Source organism: Lissotriton helveticus, chromosome 8 (genome assembly GCF_964261635.1).
Source record: "Lissotriton helveticus chromosome 8, aLisHel1.1, whole genome shotgun sequence".
Lineage (NCBI taxonomy): Eukaryota > Metazoa > Chordata > Amphibia > Caudata > Salamandridae > Lissotriton > Lissotriton helveticus.
Window position 1 is genome coordinate 1,032,336,735 of NC_136069.1, and position 21,183 is coordinate 1,032,357,917.

At 46.1% G+C, this 21,183-nt stretch overlaps 1 protein-coding gene across 1 annotated transcript in view; it reads right to left on the reverse strand.

Annotated features, from left to right (window-relative positions):
* PRPS2 (phosphoribosyl pyrophosphate synthetase 2) overlaps nt 1-21,183 on the reverse strand; it is a 188,012-nt gene that overhangs the window by 97,060 nt on the left and 69,769 nt on the right. The window contains exon 3 of the mRNA XM_078657869.1: nt 14,544-14,642. Coding sequence (XP_078513995.1) covers nt 14,544-14,642 — 99 coding nt within the window. The remainder of the gene's footprint in view (nt 1-14,543; nt 14,643-21,183) is intronic.

The window sequence follows — 21,183 nt, forward strand, 5'->3', positions numbered from 1 at the left end:
TTTTAAGAGGGAGGACGAGGACTGGTTAGTTTGGGTGGCAAGGCTGCACCAAGCCCTTAAGAGTATATAAGAAGGCAGTAAAAGAAAAAGGACTTATGATAGGGAGGGCCCACAGGAGTTCTGTAAGCAGCAGGGAGAAGGTCACAGGTGCGGCGAGCTCAGGTCCCCACAGGAATGAAGGGGACCAGAAGGAGGAAGGGAGTGAAACGGGGGTGGGTGATTGAAGGAGGGGATATGGGTGCCAGGGCAGGGTCAACACTGATCCAGGGGTGGAAGGACAGCCAGTACACCAGCCTTCACTGCAAATGCTTGGGGTCCAGGTCAAGGTATCGTTCCGGACTCAGGAGTCTAGTGTGGCTATAGTACCCTAAGGAGAAGTGAGTGCATGGGTGCGTGCAGCCAGCCCTAAAGCAGTGATGAACGAGACTGGTCTGAGCGAGGGAAAGTCTGGTGGGGCCTCCTAAGCAGCATTAGACTGTCTGTTTGGTGAGGACGCCTCCAGATGGCAAGTCCAGTGTGCACACAAAGGTTAGTGGGATGAGGCATTTATACCCAATACAGCATGTGCTGACATGGGTCACAGTGTATCCCAAGGGACTGGTGAGCATGATGGACTAGGATGTGGATGAACTAGAAGAAGGGAAGTGGTGGAGGGCAGTCCAGAAGGTTTGAGAGTAGAGAAATGGTGATCTTGGGAGCAGAGGGCTGGGGGTCGTAGGGATAACCAAGCATCTGCTAGTGTTATAGGACAGACCAGCAGTGGCGGCGCCGGCAGAAGTGAGCAGGCGAGATGACAAGCTTTGATGCAAGTGCCGACCTTACACCCAGGTAAGCGGTACGACAAGATCCAAAAACTTGAAATTTGAGGATGTGGTGAGCATTTCTAGAACAGTTTAACAGTATCCCTCTGGAAAGAGTAGGGGACAGAATGGGACATGAAAGTGTTTCAAGGTGTTACTGGCAGTGCTGGCTTTGGTCTGTACTGGAAGGGGCATTGGTGCGTAGAGCTGTAGCCTCAGGCTTGGAAGAATGACACAAGGAGCATAGCATTTGTGGAATTTTTCCCATGGTGGTGGCCCTCTATTTATGGGGCAACCACCTTATAGACAAGTCTGTTTTGGTTTATGTGGACAATATGGAAGTGGTGCCAGTTGAGTAGGTTAAGAGGATACAGGAGGGGTGGGTCAGGGTAAAGGGCAAGAGGGGGTGGGGGGGAAGCAGTGCCTCTTAGTGTGGTTGGTCTTACAGAAGGTGATGGAGGAAGCTTCCTTTGGTAGGCTGTGATGCCTGGGTGGAAGGGACGGCAGAGTTATAGGTTGGGCCCAAGTAAACTTAGGAAGACACAATGTGATTAGGCTGGAGAAGTTAAAAACTGACCAGAGGTCTAAGTGTAGGACAGTCACGTTAAGGAAATACCCTGGACAACAAGTTTCCCGGTTTATCTGGGGTCACAATTTCAACTGGAGTTCGGAGTAGTTCAAGGCAGGGTCTACTGGCATCTGAATTTTTTTGTGCAATAGCATACTGCCTACTTTATGCACCTAAGTACCATAACGAATAGTTTTCTTACCTGTCGGTGTAGTTTTGCAGCTTGAAGATCTTTCTGGATTCACTATGCTGTGCATTATTCCGCGGTCTTGTGGTTGGGTCCGGATTCGTAGTCTTTTCTTTGTTTTTTATTTTTTTCCTTAGCCCAGGTGGGCGTCGGCGTCACACCCCCTTGGGTGTATTTCCGGTGACGTCGGCATGCTTCCTGCGGACGCTCCCACTCTTGGGCGCCATCTTCGGGTTCTTTTTTTCCGTGTTTCTTTAGTTTCCGAAGTAATGGCAATGTTGTATTTATTTGGTATTTTACCGCTTTGTACTTTTAAAGTCCTTTCTTTAGTTAACCACCTCTTCTCTCTCCAGCCTCATCTTTCTGGCGGAGGTGGGTGGGTTCGCTAGTGAATCCAGAAAGATCTTCAAGCTGCAAAACTACACCGACAGGTAAGAAAACTATTCGTTTTGCAGCGTGAATCTTTCTGGATTCACTATGCTGCGCATAGATTTTGTAGCGGTTTCTCATCTCTGTGGCGGCTGGGTGGAAGATGAGCGTTGGGTGTTGAATATGTGCTGTAGCACCTTCTGTCCCACTTGAGCTTCCTTGTTCATTTGTATGTCCACACAGTAGTGCTTCGTGAACGTGTGCACCGAAGCCCATGTTGCCGCCAGGCATATGTCCTCTATGGGTGTGTTAGCCAGGAAGGCAATTGTAGCGCCCTTCTTCCTGGTGGAGTGGGCACGTGTCCCCTCTGCCAGTTCTTGTCCTGCACGCTTGTGGCAGAGTTGAATTGTCTGTGCGATCCATCGTGCAATGGTCTTTTTGGTTACAGCTTTCCCCATGAAGCTGTTTGCGAATGACACAAAAAACTGTTTAGGTTTTCCTGTGTCCCTTTGTCCTTTCAATGTAGTGCATGACTGCCCTTCTGGCATCCAGGGTGTGAAGAGCTCGCTCTGCGCTAGTTGTTGGTTTTTGGAAAAAACTCGGTATCTGTATATAGACTGGTTCATGTGAAATTTGGATACCACCTTCGGCATGAAGTGTGGGTCAGTCCTCATCACAACTCTATCATTGTGTATTTGTATGTAGGGTTCTTGTAGCGTCAGCGCTTGTAGCTCGCTTACTCTGCGCAAGGACGTTATTGCAACCAGGAAGGCTGTTTTCATAGTTAGCATCTTTAGGGAGGCCTTGTGAAGTGGTTCAAAGGGCTCTTTCATGAGTTCCGTTAGGACTGTGTTCAAGTTCCATGCAGGTGGCGGCACCCGCTTGGGTGGTGCGATCCTTTTCGCTCCTTCTAGGAATCTCTTCACCACCTGTGATGTGAAGAAGCTCCTGCAAGTTTCTTCCCTTGTGTAGGCGACTATCGCTGCCAAGTGAACTCTTAAAGAGGATGACCTAAGGTTCTTCTCCAGCAAGTGCGTCAGGTACCTTAGCACTGTGGAGCCCCTCTTCATTTTATTGTGGAGTCTTTCCTGTCTGCACCATATAGTGAATCTTTTCCATTTCGCAATGTAGCACTTCCGAGTGCTGGGCCTTCGTGCCTCCCGAAGTACCCTCAGGGTGCTTTCTGGTAGTCTCAAATGTGCGAACTCTATGTCCTCAGGAGCCACGCTACTAGGCTCATGCTCTCTGGCTCTGGATGTAGTACCTCTCCGTTCTGCATGGAGAGTAGGTCCTTCCTCCTGACGAATCTGTGGGGTGCACACTGTGTCATCTCCATGATCTGCGAGTACCATGTCTGCCTCGCCCACTGTGGTGCGACCAGTATCAGTGTCATGTTGCTCGCTCTGCACTTGCTCAGCACTCTGTGCATCAGTGGTATCGGGGGAAAGGCGTAAGCAAATGTCCTTGACCAATCTATCCATAGGGCATTCCCAAGTGACCCCTCCTCGGGCTGCCTGGATGCGAAGTTTTGGCATTTTGCATTCTGGCGTGTGGCAAACAGGTCTACCGATGGTGTCCCCCATCTGTCGAACAGGTACCTTGTCTCCTGAGCATTGAGCTCCCACTCGTGGGATGCCGATGTCTGCCTGCTGAGCCAATTGGCTTGTATGTTGTCCTTCCCTGGTAGGTGTATGGCTAGCAGGTCTATCTTGAGAGGGATGGCCCATCTCCATATCTCCTGCGCCAGCGTTGAAAGCGGGGCTGACTGTGTGCCCCCCTGCTTGTTGATGTAGAACATCGCAGTGGTGTTGTCTGTTTGTATCAATACCTTGTGTTTGTACAGTCTTGTTTGAAAGGCTTTCAGGGCAAGGAAGATGGTCTTCAGTTCTAGGTAATTGATGTGCTTTGCCGCATCTGTTGGCGTCCACTCTCCCCTCACCTTGAACTCCTCCATGTGAGCGCCCCATCCCCTCAGGGATGCGTCTGTGGTGATGGTCACTGTTGGCGTTGGGGGCGTTAGAGGCTTTCCCCTTGTTAAGTTCTCCATGGTCCACCATGCCATCTCCTTCTGCACTGCGTGCGTTACAACCACTAGATCCTCCCAACCGCCTGTAGCTTGTGACCATTGCTCCTGTAGCCATTCTTGAATGGGTCTCATGTGGAGTCGTACATTTGGTACCAGGTGGATGCATGATGCCATCATGCCCATGATCTTGCTCGCAGTCCTCACTGTCCGAGCTTGTCCCTTCCGGTAGAGGCGAGTTTCCTTCACCAGCGCCCTCGCCCTCTTCTCGCTGGGGAACACCTTGCCCTGCAAGGTGTTGATCTGTGCTCCCAGGAAGATCTTGACCTGTTCCGGCTCCATTGATGATTTCTTCCAATGGATGGAGAACCCCAGGCTTATGAGCGTGCTCGTCACTGTAGGTGCGTGCTGTTTGCATTTCTGGTATGAGTTTGCTTTCACCAGCCAGTCGTCCTGGTAAGGGTATACGTGTATTCCTTGCCTTCGTAGGTGCGCTGCGACTGCTGCGAGGCACTTACCTGAGCATGTGTTTGTGCTTTCTGTTCATTGGGATGTGCAGGTAGGCGTCTTTGAGGTCTATTGTGACCATGAAGTCCCCGGTCTGCAATTGTGGGAGCACCTCTTGCAGGGAGGTCATTTTGAATTTTTGCGTTCTTATGAACTTGTTCAGGAACCGTAAGTCCAGAATGGGTCTCATTGTCTCGTCTACCTTTGGTACCAGGAAGTACGTTGAGTATATTCCTGTGTTTCTTTCCTTGAAGGGTACCCGTTCTATGGCCTGCTTCCGCAGGAGTTCCTTTGCCTCCTCCTGAAGACACTGCAGCTGCTTGCTTGCTAGTGTTTTTCTTTTTGGTTTTCTGCTTGTTGGCCTCCCCTCCAACTCTATGCAGTATACGAATTGGATAATGTTGAGGATCCATTTGTCTGATGTGATTTCTCTCCACTCTCGGAGGTAAAATCTTAATCTTCCTCCCACTGGTGTCATGTGGTCGTAGGTGTCTAGTTTGTCTTGACCCATCTGTACCTGCTGCCCCCTGGGATCTTTTTTGAGGGCGGGCACACAGTTTTTTGAAGTCTCTTAGAGGTGGGCTGCTGCCCCTTCTTCTATTTTGTCCCCGTCCATTTCTCCCTCGAAAGGACTGGCCTCTTTGTTGGTACTGCCAGGACTGCTTCTGCTGACCATGCTGAGCCTGCGAGTCTGCCTGCTGCGTTTGCTGGAAAGCCTGGTGTGATGTACCTGGCTGGTTTCCGCCTCTCCCGCCGGGCCTCCGTGACGGGGTGCCCCTCTTGTTCCCTCTGAACTGCAATGCTCCCATGGATCTTGCTGTTTCGTTATCTTTTTTCAGTTGACTGAGCGTTTCATCAACTGTTGTTCCGAAAAGCGTGTTGCCGTTGAACGGTGTGTTCAGGATGCTGTGTTGCACCTCTGGTTTGAAACCTGAGATCCTGAGCCAGGCGTGCCTCCTTTCCGTGACGCCCATCATCATGAGCCTGCTGGCGGTGTCTGCCCCATCCAGGGCCGTCTTAAGGCAAGAATTTGCCGCGTTTTTCCCCTCTTCAACCAGCTTTTCGGCCTTCTGCCTGGCATCCTGGGGCAGGTCCTTCACCAACTGCCCCAGCCCCTCCATGATCTGGTACATGTGCCTGTTTATCAGGGCGTTGGAATTAGCCATGCTCCAGTGGGTCGCGGCATTCCATTCGATCCTTCTGCCCACCAGATCCATCCTTTTGCTCTCCTTATCCGGTGGCGGGCCAGAGGTAGTGGGTACGTTAGCCCTCCTCCTTACTGTGGCCGTGATAATGGAGTCTGCGGAGACCGTGCCCTGAATGTAGGCCGGGTCCTTTGTGGAATGCTTGTACTGCTTCTCAGTTCTGGGAGTTACTGCCTTGCATGTTGCGGGCTCCCTGAATGCTTCCTTCCCCTGAGCCAGGACGCTTTCGAGCATTGGAAGGAACTGGCTCCTCGTTTGTGTTGGGAGCAATGTTTCTGGAAGGAAGTCTGCTTTCTGCTTCTCTTCGTCGAGCTTGAGCTTGAAAGCTGCTGCGGCAGCTTGTATCACCGAGTTGTAGGCCCCGATGTCGTCCGGCGGCGAGGGCCTCGAGGGGTAAGTGTCGACCACCTCCTCCGGGCTGTCGGTGTCGACATCTATGTAATCTACCTCCTGTAGGTCAGAGGGTGCTGACTGTGTCCGTCCTGCTTTCCTCTTCCTCCCCATAGTTGTAAGTATCGTAGGGATTCTCGTACTCCTCCTGGTCGTCGATCACCTAGACGTCCTGGTCTTGTTCCAGGGCAACTTCGGTGATCTCATCCACCTCCTCGACCGCCTCCACCACCGGTGGCTTGGTCTTGTGAGGGATCGTGAAGGCTTTCATCTTTGCATCGAAATCTTTCTTCCACTGCATGATGTTCTCCATTTCGGCCTCGAGGCGCCTTCTCTTCTTCTCCATCTCGGCCGCGTGTTCCGCGTCGGATGGGTCGGCTGTTCTTTTCGGCGGATGGCTCGCCGTGCCTTTCGGTGTCGAAGTTTGACGTCGACCCAGAATTTGGGTCTTTGGTCGTCGTCGTCAGTTTTGGGTCTTTCTCCCTCGGCGTCGATCGATCCTTTTCGGGGACGATTTTCGACGTTTTCTGCTGATCAGCAGCTCTCTGCGCCGGGGACTCCTTCTCGGAGGATCCGCTGGGCCTGGGAGTAGTCGCGGACGCCGCCTTTTTTGGCGTCGGCGCTTTCGGGGTCTTGCCCTCGATTTTTCTAGACTCAGAGTCTCTCGGGTTCTTGGGGGCCGAAGAGTCTCCTACCTTGTCAGAAGTCTTCGTGTAATCGGTCTCTACGACCATGTAGCTGTCGTCTTCGGCGGCAGCGTGGTCTTCTTCCTCGGAGGACATCGCCAGCTCGTAGAGGGACGGAGTCGGGGCCTTCCCCCGCAGGGTGGCGTGTGCTACCCTCTGCCTCTCTCTCACACGAAGGGTCTTCGGGGCGAAGGCGGAACAGGCGTTGCAGTCTCCGCTTTCGTGGTTCACCGGTAGGCAAAGGTTGCATACCAGGTGTTGGTCCTTCTGCGCGTACTTGTGGTGGCAGTTACGGCAGAACTTGAACGGCGTGTTGTCCATCATCGAGCGTCCAGGGCCTCTCTGGTCGCGTGTTCGTCGACGGTCGTCGATAATCTCGATGAAAAACGCCTTCTCCTAGCTGAATTTGTCGATGAAGTTCCCTGGAGTCTTCAGATGACTTCTCCTCGTCTTTTCTGTATTTTCTTTCTTCTTTCTCCAAAAATGTCTGGAGCCCAAACGGGAACGATCCAGACCCGACCGCGGAAAAAAAGAATCTGAAGATGGCACCCAAGAGTGGGAGCTTCCGCAGGAAGCATGCCGACGTCACCGGAAATACACCCAAGGGGGTGTGACGCAGACGCCCACCTGGGCTAAGAAAAAAAAAAAACAAAGAAAAGACTATGAATCCGGACCCAACCACAAGACCGCGGAATAATGCACAGCATAGTGAATCCAGAAAGATTCACGCTGCAAAATTTCTAGTCGATAAGGAATGTACTATGATTCCTACTTATGCACACTATCACCAGTGTCATTAATGGACTCATGGTCTCAGACTTAACTTGGCACACTCACTTGTCTTTTTGTAGTGCCTAAAGATTGAGTAAATTGTGCATCCAATGTCAATACCACATAAAATGGTGTATCACTTGCAGTGTTAACATTCTATGTACTGTTTTTGTATTTTTTGGAGTACAATGCCCAGAGTTTCTGGATGTCTGTAATTACAGAATTTTGAATTGAAATAAGATTAATGTAACAAGATAAAACGCTCCGTGTCTTGATGTTCTCTTTTCTTGAAATAACAATCATGACGTTCTTTCATGTACGAGTCAGTTCTTGTCACATAATTACTTAACACTTGCCATCTCGTATCTGTGAATTCATTGAATGGCAAACTGCATAACTTTAAATCTTAGAGTGCCGAGGTATCACTAATCTTATGAGAACCAAAAGGTAGCGATATAAAAATACGTATTTATTAATATAACACTCTCTACTATCCTCTACACGAGGATAGCGCACAAAGCACACAATACTGGATCAATAGAACAGTTGTATGTGGCACAATACACAGCGGGCTCCAGGGAGAGACCGAACCATATACTAAAATAGTCGTAGAACAATCACGACTTGACTAGACACAGTGCCTAGTACACCTAGAATCGCTGGGACCCCAAGGAACCACCAAAGGTGATGACACAGGAGACCCACGGAGGACGGGTGTAGTGAGGAAACACGACTGAGTGCTCCGTACAACCCTATGGGAAAGTTGCGGTTGCAAAGTTAAAGTTAAAGGACCCTTCTAGAAGGGCTTCAAGCAAACCCTTTGGAACTTAAGAGGTTGGAGAGCCACCCAACCAACAGATATCGTAGCATCAGAGTTACCTATCCCAGGGAAGTCAGGTGCATAGGTTTGAAGTGGTGTCGGAAACCTCTGTTGGTCTCTATGGAAGCTGGTGAAGAAGTACTGCTGCTGTGAAGGTGAAAAGGGTTAGTTGGAATCCAAGCCTGGAATCTGGATGGAAGGAACCTGAAAGCAGAGGGGACATAGTCTGGGTCACTTCAGAGTGACCAGGGGCTCGGTAGACAAGTGCCCACCGATGTCAGGTACTTCAGGTGCGAAGAAGGGATGCTGGACTCTGCAGCCACGAGGTCCCAGAGGCATAGAGGACGACCAGGAGCCGGAAGTGAGCTGTCCCATGAAGGATATTAAGTTCTGAGGGTTCAGTGTCTGGCGGGAGCAACAACCCTTGGCAACAGCAACCCACACAGGAAGGACAAACAGGTTACGGCGTGGACCAGCAAGGTCCAGGGGACTCACCAAGCAATGGGGAGTCAGGGCACATCTGGAGCAACAAGGAAAGCCGAAGAACAATCAAGATGACCTTTAGGGGGACACACAGGCCGAAGGACCAGGAGTCGCGAGGGGACCTCGAGCAAGATTGCAAAGCACCAGCCCACTGAGCACTCGGTGCGAGGAGGCCAGAATTCTTTGGTGCAAATACTGCTCAGGGTCAGGACTACATGGAGTCCAATACAAAAGCTCAGGAATCGCCAACAAGACTATGCACTTGCAAATGGACGCAGTGCACAGGGGTTCGGGTTATGCAGCCCCCACAAGGGAAACTGGCCTCAAACTCGGTGAGAGGGCAGATCGACCTCAGGGACCTTCAGGAACCCATCTCCTGTGTTGCTGAAATCTTCGAAGTCCGCAGGAGCAGCTACAGGTCAGTTGCGCTTTAGGTGCCTGCGAAGCAGGGAAGTGACTCCTTCACTCCGAGAAAGATTCTTCTGTTGTCTTAAGTGCCCCACAGGTCCTGCACGGAGCCTGTATGGAGTCACGGCACAAACTAAGCTTCAGACGGAAAAGGGGGACGATGTCAAGCCCAGTCGAGGTCCAGCAAAGTCCAAGGTGTCCTTGGCCATGGCCGAAGGTCATTGGTTTCATCTTGTAGAATCTTGTCCACTTAAAATCTAAAGTCTTACATCAAGGTAAGCCCTTTTGTACCCACGGGAGGGGGGTTGGACAGATTCAGGGTAGTGGCAGGACAGAGGGGTGGCTACACCCATGTCCTTTGTCCAGTTTCGCGCCAGAGCAGGAGCCAATGGCTCCCAGAACTGGTTTGAGCTGGACTATGCACAGGGACACCAAATGTGCCCCCCAGTGCAGATTTTCAGACCCTCGCAGAGTGCACCCACCCAGCCCCAATACACTAAACCCCATCCGGGAGGTGGTCACATCACCCTGTAACAGGATGCCTATTGTGCTGCCTTTCTATGCTCGAGCTTGGCTCAGCAGCGGAGGGCAGAAATGTGTTTCTGGCAGGCAGCATCCATTTTGTGCTGTCCGGGTTGAGAAAGCTGGCACCCGGTAGACCGGTGACCCCACGAAGCTCGCTTCTGAAGGGTGGACTCATACCTACCACACCAGTTACTGGTGTGGAGGTATGAGTCCAAGGTATTTGATACCAAACACGATATGTTACTATACAGCCGTTTGAAATAGCATTTACGGCGAGGTTATAATGCACCTCCAACTATATGTCGAGCTGAGTCAGACAACCCGGGAGATAGGTCTCCAAAGGCTGCAGAGGGGCTCTGCTCATGCAGGGGCACCCTCTCACATAAAAACCCAGCACCCTGCCTTCAGGATTGTTAAGGCCTGCTATAGGGGTGACTTATAAGTTTTAAGCGTAGTGATCATTAGATATAGTAAACCTATATCTAAAGCAAGTGGTGCAAGCACCATCTTACACAGGCTGCAGTAGCAGACCTAGAGTTTCATTTTACGTGGCCTCTCATGGGTGGCATAATACATGCTTCAGCCCATGGGAGGACTCTGGGGTACCTATGCCCTGGGTGCATGGTGTACCATATACTAGGGACTGCTAGGGGTACCCCAGTATCCAATCTGGAGTGTACCAAAGTACATGGATGTCAATGTAAGGGAGAAAGCGGATAGTCTGGATGGGATCCTCCTATACTGGACCCCAGCCTAAGTCAAAAACAGTGAAATATCAGCAAAAAGTGGGGATAACTATAAGAAGCAGATCCTACTATCTTACAATGGTGTGGCTCAAAATGTCACATGCTACGTGTATCCTACCACAAACTACTACAGGAAATGGAGTTCACTTAATTCACAGTTCAGTTATTTTTGTTTCAGTTATACTCTTAGACTGTTGTTAAAGGACTTCCTTCCTGCTCAGAGAAACCTTTTCATATATCCATCACAGTATGGTTCACGCTCTGTCGCACCAGTCCTCACTAGTCACACCAATTCTGGTGAAAAGCAACACACATGAAATGTGTCAGGAGACTTCCAGCATTAAATTAACAAGTATGTTACTGCTAATATATTTAAAACGTGGGAATAAATGTCCCTATATGTAACAGTGTTAAATCAAAACTGGCATAAAAAGTACAGCAAGTTAAAAGCGGTTGTCTGCTCCGGTTTGGGGGTCACACCACATTTTGCATGGTATTTCTGCGCAGTAACAAAAGCAGCACATCTACACCCCCAAAAGTGGAACAGCTAAACATATCTGTTGAATGGGGAAGTAATGAAATTAAATAAAATGTCAGGACATTTCTACTCCTGAAGGCTCTTAATTGCAATTCATCTTAGCTGAAATCCAGTTAAATGGTGTGTTCAATGAACTTGATCTATTTATTTTAATTACCATTTAGTTTATACTGTACAAAAACTGATATGATATATGTAAGAGCCAAAAAAATGAAGAGCTAATTCAAGAACGCAAGAAAATATAAAAGAACTGATGGTGAGAAGAGAGAAAGGAAATAGATCGTGAAGTACAAGAAACAAAATGTTAATCAATGGTAAATTACTTAATACATTGCAGTAGGACTGGTGCACCAAGTTAGAGTGTGAACAACATAGATATTCTTTAATCTAATGTCCCAACTTGAATTCTTTAAAATAGAACAATTCAACAAATTGTTTCTATCCCAGCAACATAACTGAAGAAACCTATCAATCACTGTAGGAAATTGGATTATTTGGGGTGGGTGACTATCCAAGGACTATCCAATTCTTGTCAAGGTGAACCCCCAATGTAACTATTAACATGGGCACCACCCCCTCATAGCTACTGCACAAAGTTGACAGGCTTAACGTAGGGCAGTGTGTAAAGTATTTATGTAATCTTAAGACAGTAGTAAAGTTAAAATGGAAAACAAAGCCCAACCACATCGGAAATAGTAAAGTTTAAGAAAAGGGCAGCAAAATGACAAAAATCCAATAAGAGCATTTTAAAAGTTTTAAGTAGAAATAGCATAAAGAAGCACAAAGCGACAGTGATAGTCAATGCTCACAGTGGACCTGTGGTTGTGAGTTGAGGCAGACCATAGTGGAGTGCAGATCGGATACACCAACCAGGGTAATCCCGGTCAAAGCTTTTACCTTCTGTCTTAAAGTCCAGACCAACTACAGGAGTACATATCTAAAGCCCACTCGACTTCTGGGTAGGTACTAGGAGACTTTTAAGACGCAAGGCAGACGATAACAAGAGGGTCCAGTCCAGGTTCAGCTGCCACCAATTAGCTGGGTACTTCCAGTTAAAGGCCTCTTCAGCAATGTCTTGCTGTAGCCACTCAGGAGATCAGCCAACTGAGTTCACTTCTTTGTCCTGGGTACAAGCAAGAGGTTGCAAGTCCAGTCCTTCTGGACTCTTCAAGTTACAGCCAGCAGGTCCAAATCGCTTCTGATCTACAGGTCTAGAAAGTGCTCTGAAGAAGGTGCTTGATGATGCCACGTTTATACCAGGAACTAGCTAGTGGGAGGGTATGGCTTCTGACCAGTCCCTAAATATTGGAGTTAAAGTTCTCAGGCCCTGGCCTACCTACTTTTGCCCTAATGCAAACAGGCCGGAAATGCCGCGCACAACAGTATTTTCAAGAAGGCCAAAGTCTTTGCCACACTATACTTGGGGCTCGGAGGTTAGAGTGTGTCTGTGGGGAGTGTACTATGGTAATGCCAGTATCCTCCCACCTTTAACATATATCTTGAAACAGGCACTGTACCCACAACAAACCCAGAGCTACAAGTCTGGTAGGAGAAAAGTGGGGTACCTTAGCAACCAGACTGTGGATACTAAAGAATCACCTTGGCATCATGTTCTCTACCTACCAAGTGTGCCGCAGTTCTTACATGTTCTTCAACAAACCCGTCACGCACACTGCAGTATCAAAAAAGATACTGACTGTCCCCACTCTGAATAGTCTGTGGAGTTCAGGAGTCATCTTCACCCATTTAAGTCAGCCTGTTTGCTTCTGGGAGGAATTTCATGCCAACTCAAGGAAGAGCACTGGCTGTTAGCTGGCAAAGGCTGATGATAATTAGCGTTCTAATAGTTCAGGAATGCAAAGGGTAACTTTCCAAAAGTTACTTCTTAATATTTATTTATTTTTTAAACTAATGTCCTTGTTGAATTGTATACTTTTTTTTTTTTTTAACTATTACAGGTAGGAGGTTAAATCATTTTCTAGCTGGTCCCATTCTCAAGATACAGCATTACTTTTTTATCTTTACTCTGGATTTCTACATATGACAGTTATATTACAGTGAAAATACCTTTTTGGGCCTTGTCACTGCAGGGACATAAGATTAATTTTCAACATATCCCACTTTTAAGTACCATGTTCCTTGTTGGGTGAAGTACTAATATTTAAAAGGGAGTCAGCTACCTATCGAAAAGGGTTAGAACAGATCTAACAGCAGTAGTCAAGCTACACAGGGTAAGCCTGAAGCCAGGTTTGCTTTGCCACTGTAGTTAATGGCCTAACGGGTGTTGCAGTCCACTAGTAGCACTTAATTTCCAGTCCCTGGGTACACTTTGTTTATTATATACTTAGGAACGTTAAATATACCAATTAGAAACAGGTCAAATGAACCTTGTTTAAAGGTGGGACAACCGGTACATTACTACTGGTTAGCAGGGGCGAAGTGTAGAGACTTCAAGACCGCATACATCTAGAGTAAAGCATAAACTCGGGGCTGAATATGCAGAAAAGGTGAATTTTCTAGAGTCACTCATACAAATCTTCTATTTTAAAAGGGAACCCGTCCTTCATCCACCACCTGTATATTTTTCCTTTACTCCGATTTATGCCAGTCTCCAGCAACAAGTCTATTGAATATTATCTTTATTCCAGGCAGCAAATCTAGGGGCACGCCATGCAAACAACAATCAGCAAATCATACTTTCAGATGAGAAATGACCATTGCTCAGCAACCACAAGATACACACACTGAAAGCGGAGGAAACAAACACAGTTATCAACCAGACACACTGGATGCAGAACATGTATTGCCAGGTTTTTAATTATGGATTTTTCTTTTTTCATAAACGCATGAGGTACGAGTCAGGTGTTGGAACACTGTTTCCACTACTACATTTTGTATCTGAAGCCCGATTATAAATGTGCAGGATTTGATCTCAGACGTATGGGGGAATTTACAATTAACTTTCACACAAAACCAAGGGCTATATGAATCTTACAATGGTACTTCATCAACTCCAGATGGCAAGCAAATGGTCAAGTGTTCAATTTGCACTAGTCGCATAGAGTTCAAAAACAGCATATTTTACTATATTAAAATGTTAGTCACTTTTAGAACTTTAAGAAACTGGTATGATGGCATTTCGTCACAGAATATGATAAAGATAAAAAGTGAAGGAAGAGAGGACACAGAATCAGGCATCATGACCCAACAAAGTACATATACACACGACAAAGCTAAATCTTTCACCTTGTACTATCAAAGATGGCGTATGAGTTATCTGTTCTATACCACCACGTAAGGAGCCCTGTAACCTTCCCGTAAATAAGAGAATATAAGGGAAGATTCACAAAAAGATAAGTAGTCCAGGACTGAAGGGGGCAGCAGCTACAGCAATGGGGGTAACCACTGTGCTATCTCTACAGCAGATTAGCTGAAGACCATGGCGGACCGAAAAAGACAGCAATGACGCCAGCAAACAGCAGGCGCGGTACAAAGTACAGGCAGGAACCAGGCTTACCTGTATCTGGGAAGCATGCAGATCCATGGTGATAATGTGGTCAGCCCCAGCAACCGACAGCATGTTGGCAACCAGTTTAGCAGAAATTGGAGCTCGGCTCTGCAAAAAAACCAAGACGTGGGTTACATTTCTCTCCACAGTGCGTTCTGTCACCATGGAAAAATAGGCAATTAAGGTAAACAAAATGTAGGCAAGCAAAACCGTCAGAGTTCTGGTGACATTAGCCACGTGCACAACATTTTTACAGGATCAATTAACACAGTGAAAGGAAGTCAATCGTGACCAGGCCGGAAATATGTAGAATTAAAGTGAGAATGAAGTCTTCTGCAATATACGGCCTCGTTTCCGGGCACTACGTTATTTAACGGATGCATACTAAATAATGTGAGACTCTGCCACTTTTATAGTATGATTTCTGTAAACAAACGTCCCTGCACCCCCAGAATATTTCCTGAACTGTATATTCCTGCGGTACTAAGATTTTGGCACTCAAACATGCTTGCTACGTGGGAATAAACAGGTCAGGATGACACTACCTGTGGTCGGTAAATTTATCCAACGCAGAAAATAAAATACTACGGTCTCGAACAGACTAGGAATAGAAAAAAACCCTACCGTGATATCTCACAATCACAAACAGTAAAATAAACGGTCTTAAAATAAGAAGCATTGCAACGCCAAGACGTCTGGGTTTTTAATGCGCTAACTCGTGCAGCGTTAGCACAATAGAGTGAGACACGATAAAGAGCCAGCAGGAGGAGACAGAGGACTAAAGTTGTAAAGAAGTCCCTCGTGCAATTTAAAGTAAGTGCGGGCGGTGGGATACTCCACAGGCGGTACAAAAGGGGGTGGTGATGGACGGAGCATCTGAATCAAACACTCACACCCAGTCAAAAGATCTGGGTTTGATCCATCACCGTTCTTTAGCTCACTCTACCACCCCAGTTCAGACATGGCTATATGCAAATCAGTCTGACCCTGTGCCCCATGGGAACAGTCCAGCCCGAACTGCCAAGCCATGTCTTCCCTGGACCGGAAACAAGCTTCCGAGGACCTGTTTCTGGCATTCCAGCCGTCTTCAGCCCGGCTTGCTTGAATCCAGTGGCAAAGTGAGCAAGGGACTCACGTCTGAGCATACCCTGCCACACTTATGGCGGCCAAAAGCGGTACAAAAGGGGGTGGTGATGGACGGAGCATCTGAATCAATCAAACACTCACACCCAGTCAAAAGGTCTGGGTTTAATCCATCACCGTCCCTTGTTCACTTGGCCACTGGATTCAAGATAGCCTGGCTGATGAGGATTATGAATCCGAAACCGGTCCCAGGATGCTTGTTTCCGGTCCAGGGAAGACATGGCTTGGCAGTTCAGGCTGGACTGTTCCCATGAGGCACAGGGTCAGACTGATTTGCATATAGCCATGTCTGAACTGGGGTGGCTGAGTGAACTAAAGAATGGTGATGGGGGCGTGGCTAGCAGCCTAGCATGCTATGTAGTGTAGTTCCTATCTTCCCAATAGGCTCTGCGCATTGGAATAATACCTACAGCAGTAAAGGCCTAGGCCAGACGTTAACTAGGTCTACTACTGTCGATACTAGACTTAAAGTTTTGGGTTTGCCAGCTTAGCTCAGAGTTCACTAGAAACTTTCTCGAATGTTCAAGGAGGACTTAACTTCCCTGATTAGACAAGAAGGGATTTAGTTTGACAACCATAGAACATGACAACTTTGCTCTCCCCTAATCAAGAGTCAATCTCGAGAGTCGTGTGAACAAAAGGCAAATTATTTTACTCAGTCAGTACGTGCATTCTTAGTCTCATCAGAATGTAGAGAAAAGGAAGAGACGGGCGTGTTCAATAAAAAGGTGTTATTTATTGATCAGTCTCTTTTCTCATACAAGAGAAATGGATCGATATTTTTGCAATACTTATAGTTAAGTAAAGTGCATACATTAAAAGCAATAGTATAAAATAATACTGTAAAAACATTGATATGGTTTCTAAGCCATAAGATGTTTAAAATGAATAAAATATATTACATACACATACACATTTGACTAAACGTACTCAACTGGTGTTTCTAGATACGCCTACCCCGTGTACCTGACCTAAGTCTAATACGAGGGCGGGAATAGATAGTTACAGTTTAAGTTAAGTTTGTTTTTGCCAAGTGAATAACTAAAGAATTCTCTGTGAGGGGTCATTCAGTTCTGTACCTGGAAGTTAGGATGAATGAGGAATGGTATCTCTCTCTCTGGTCTCAATATTCCAGGCTGCCTGCGAGGGCTACCCGGAAACGCCGGTGCTGGATTCTCGGCAGGAGAAAGCAGCTTCTCTCAGCGCGTCAGGAAGGCGGGGCTGCTGCCAGCGGGGTCTGCTCTGCACTAGGCTTCGGCAAGTATGGCTGCTCCGTCTCGTCACCACGCGTGTGTTTGCCTATGGCAAGATCGGTAATATTTATACCTTTAAGGTGCCGAGATTGACGTAAGGATGGACATAGATACGTCAATAAAGATGTCATACGATTTGCTCGTTAGCACATTCTTTTACTAAAGTTCTCGGTGAAATCAAAACAATGGCCGCAGGGTTTTGCCCAGGTTGTCATAGGTTTGATTTGTTATGAGAACTCCGTATGCCTTATCAGGGGCTGGAGGAATATCGCTTGTCTAATTAGATCGCAAGCGTTATGACCTAATCAGATAACACGTTCCTGTGCCGTAGTGTGACTGCGTCAGATAACGGTATCTGCATCATGGGGGTTTTCTGCCTCATGGGCTGACTGCTAGTTAACTTGTTGGTTTGTTTAACTAGAATAGGGTCAGGAACAGGAGGATCGATTCAGAACCTATAGGAATACATGACACCCACTCCACGCTAACTATGGACATATTTACTAATCTAGGCATAGTATAACATAGTACAACATACTATAGAGTAGTGTGTATACCTTACCACCCCAAAATACATGAATGCATTTTGAAATTCTTCAAATATACTGAAAAATTGCAGACATATATATTGTATGCACTCAAGCTGTAGAATAATGCCAAAGTAATCGCATTTGTATACATTATTGCTCGTTTGGTATATGAGAATTACACATGAAATGGTTTCTTAAATACAGAAAAAAGATTCGAGACCATTCCATCACAGAATAAAATATTTATGAACATACCAGCGGGCAGCTAAAGTCTATAAAGTATCTAAAAAATAGAAATCTTAGTTCTTTAGGAATAGTTTCTTACTTTAAGCAGAAGATAAGTGTCCCGAAAAACCGAAAAAATGAATTGGGGCTTCTGAAAGAGTTGCTGTCCGTGAACTGGAGTGAAAAATAGTTCATGTGACTTTATTATTTAAAGTTGAAGGCCGAATTCAGGGAACGCCGTGTGCGGGCTTGTTCAAAAGTCTCTATTTCTGTTCGGGTGAGAACATCATATCATTTAGGCTTTCGAAAAAACTGTCAACAGCTTCCTGGGAAAGTTCCACTAACTCGGAAATAGGTGTAATCATGCATTCTTGTGCATGATTGTCTCCATTGACATTCTGATTCGCATTGCTGACAGAAGGTCGTACCTGTTCGATGCTGCTTTCATCTTGAACTTCACTACCCATCAATCGTAGTGGTGAAGCTTCCACGAATGGAGTCATCAGGATTGGTAGCCTTTGAGGGCAGCACAAAGCATGAACCTTGATCGGGCTCAACAATGTTTCTGCATCCATCGGCGCATCCGATTGTAGCGTCAGACAGGTGTCTAACACGCATTCTTCTCCGCATAGCAGACACCTCAATACAGGTAAAACACATCTTTGCCACATTGGTCGAAATGATAGAAACCAAGTCATGTTCAGGTCTCTAAGCCGGGAGAGTCCCAGGATTTTTGATATCCGGTCCCGGTATCCAATGGCTAGGATTGTTTCTTCCCTTGTCGCAAGAGTTTTGTCTGTGACATGGGTTGCCATAACGAAAAATAAGGACTAAGAATAGGATTCCTGCAATTAGTCCCAAGATCAGGGGAAGTCCGCCAAAAATCGAATGGACGAAATCTGGAAAAATACCCAGTATGGCTTTGAATGGTGTTAATGCCATCGAAAATACTGTCTTAAATACCTTTGAGACCCCATTGGTATCAGAAATATTTAAGATTTCATTCAGGATTTCCGCGAAATGTACGGGGGAATTAGTTGATAATGTATGTATCTCTGCAGTCGTCCTTGCGACTTGTAGATCATACGTTTCTTTTGATGACGAGAGCCTGGTAGGCGTCTGAAGAAGCACTGTTTTCATTCTGCTTAAAGTATCTATTCGAATAGAAGTAATTTTCAAATCGGGCCATGCCCTTGCCTTCCTGTCTGGGAAGGAGCTGGGGAACAATGAGCGTCCACAGCACTTGACCTTCGCAGTCGTAGTTACTAGATAAGGAGTCCCGGGCATAAGACTACAACATCTACGGTCTACAATAAGAATGTAACTCCCATTATAGAGTCTTTGAAAGAATGGTTCTATTTCTGTTGCAGGTGCGCCTTGCTGGTGACATGAAAGGTTGTATGAATTCCCTTCACAGGCTCCATGCAAACTAATTCCGTTACACAGAAGTGTGCCACTTAGTGACATTGCACAATTATTGCCACTAAGAAACACTTTCTGTCCTTTATTACTGACACATGCATGTGAATAGGGCAGGTTCCATGTTGTTTTTATGTACCCTTTTCCCAATTTTTCGTACATGCCAGCCTGTATATATTTTTGGCAGTATTGAAACCTGAAGGTTGAGATTGGAATATTTATTATCCCATGTATTATCCATTCACTGACAGGTCGTTCTGACATTGTCACTGGTAATCTTTCGAGTTTTTCAATGCTCAAGATTGTATAATCAGCACCCTTTTGTGCCATACTGATTTGTCTATCAGTAAGGTTAAAGATTTGGAATAGTGACGTTGTGTTGATTAAACGCCAAGGCACATAGCCTGAACGCAGATTTTGTAACGTCCAGCCAAGTTGTACAATAGAACGCAATTGAGACTGACCGTGTTGTAATAACAGTAAGTCTTGCGATAATATGTCGATTGCTGAAGACACAATGCTGTCCAAAGAAAAAATTCTGGAGGACAGTCATTAACCCATTGTCCACTACAGAAAGTGATTTTTCCAAATTAATACGGTCAATTTCCCGTATTCTCTCTGCTGTCTCAATTTGAGTAACCTTCCAGGCCTCATTGTATGCTGCATATACAGAGGCTGCTATGAAACGCTTTTGACGCTGTTTGCGTGGTCCCAAAGTGAAATCACGCAAGTCAGCACCATCAGTAAGTAAAGTTAGGTGTTGCTTAATTTCTGCCAGTGTGGAAGTTTGTAGCCACTGAAGGCATAATTTGCCCACACTGTAGGTGGTTATTATCCCTGGGTGATGTCTTTGAGGATATCTAGGGTCTGGCCTGGTCATTTTGAACCCCTGTGTTTTGTTCAGGAATCTGTCTTGACAGTTATTAGTATCTGTGGGCCAGATCAACCACTGTTTCCAATCAGGATGTGTTCTGTTTTGGTTTAATATATGGTTTACGTCTATCTCTTCATCTGTATCAGAGTTTATGCTAAACATTGCTGGCTTTGGAATAGACGGTTTATTTAAATCTTTGATTTTGGCTAGGCCAAGACAGGTGGTTTGTTGAACAGTGTCATTTAAAAATATCATTTGTTCTGGGATCATGCAGGCTCTAAACAAAGCTTCTATACCCTGTACTTGCCATTCTTTTGTACCCCAAACACTTTTCAATTCAACATTTTTGTCCCAATATTCAAAACCAAAAGTATTCATTTTTTCAAAGAATGAGTCTGAATATAACAATTTTGTGTTGGTTATCATGGTCTTGGTCCCTGTTTTGTTTGACAATTTAAAATAAAATGTTTCAGCATTACTTGTGTTAAAACCTGAAAAATATGAATATTTGTCGTAAACGGTTCTTAAGCTCCCTTTTGGAGGTGTTGCACAATGTTCCCATTGATTATAATTTAAAACATTTCTAGGTTGTGCAGATCTATGTAAAAATTGGTTACCATAGTGGTTATAGCAATACATACTATCATAATTTGTAGAACCCTGCAAATAATCATGTTTGGTAAATTTAGCAGACATTACTAAGTCAGACATCATATTATTAATGCTTTCGAAGTCCCAATCATCAGCAAATGAGTTTGGTTTTGCAAAGTCACTCAATGAGATCTTAATTTGGTGTGGATATTTCAGGATCTCGACCGGACCATAAATTTCATAGTCAGTGTTGTCCCAGGCTACCCCACCCGGTATCGGATTGGCTGTGAAGTTGGCTGAAGAAAGTTCTCTTTTCTCGACGTGTGAGGATGTGTGTGGTTTGAGGATCAAGTTGATTTTCTGACTTGCTGTGTCCATTTTAGCATATTTTCCCTCAATGAAGCATCCCAAAGTAAGTACCATGATGAGCCAAAGTATGAGGATAAATGCACCAAAACCCACCCAAAATTCAATCCATGGAGAAATCAGATATGTTTCTTTCAGTTGTTTCAAAAGTTCCTTAGCTTTATCTTTAAAGGTTTTTGATGATGGCTGTGTCTTTGATTCACTGAAGCCTTCAGAGGAATCATCGAAGTTTATGAAGTAGCCGGATG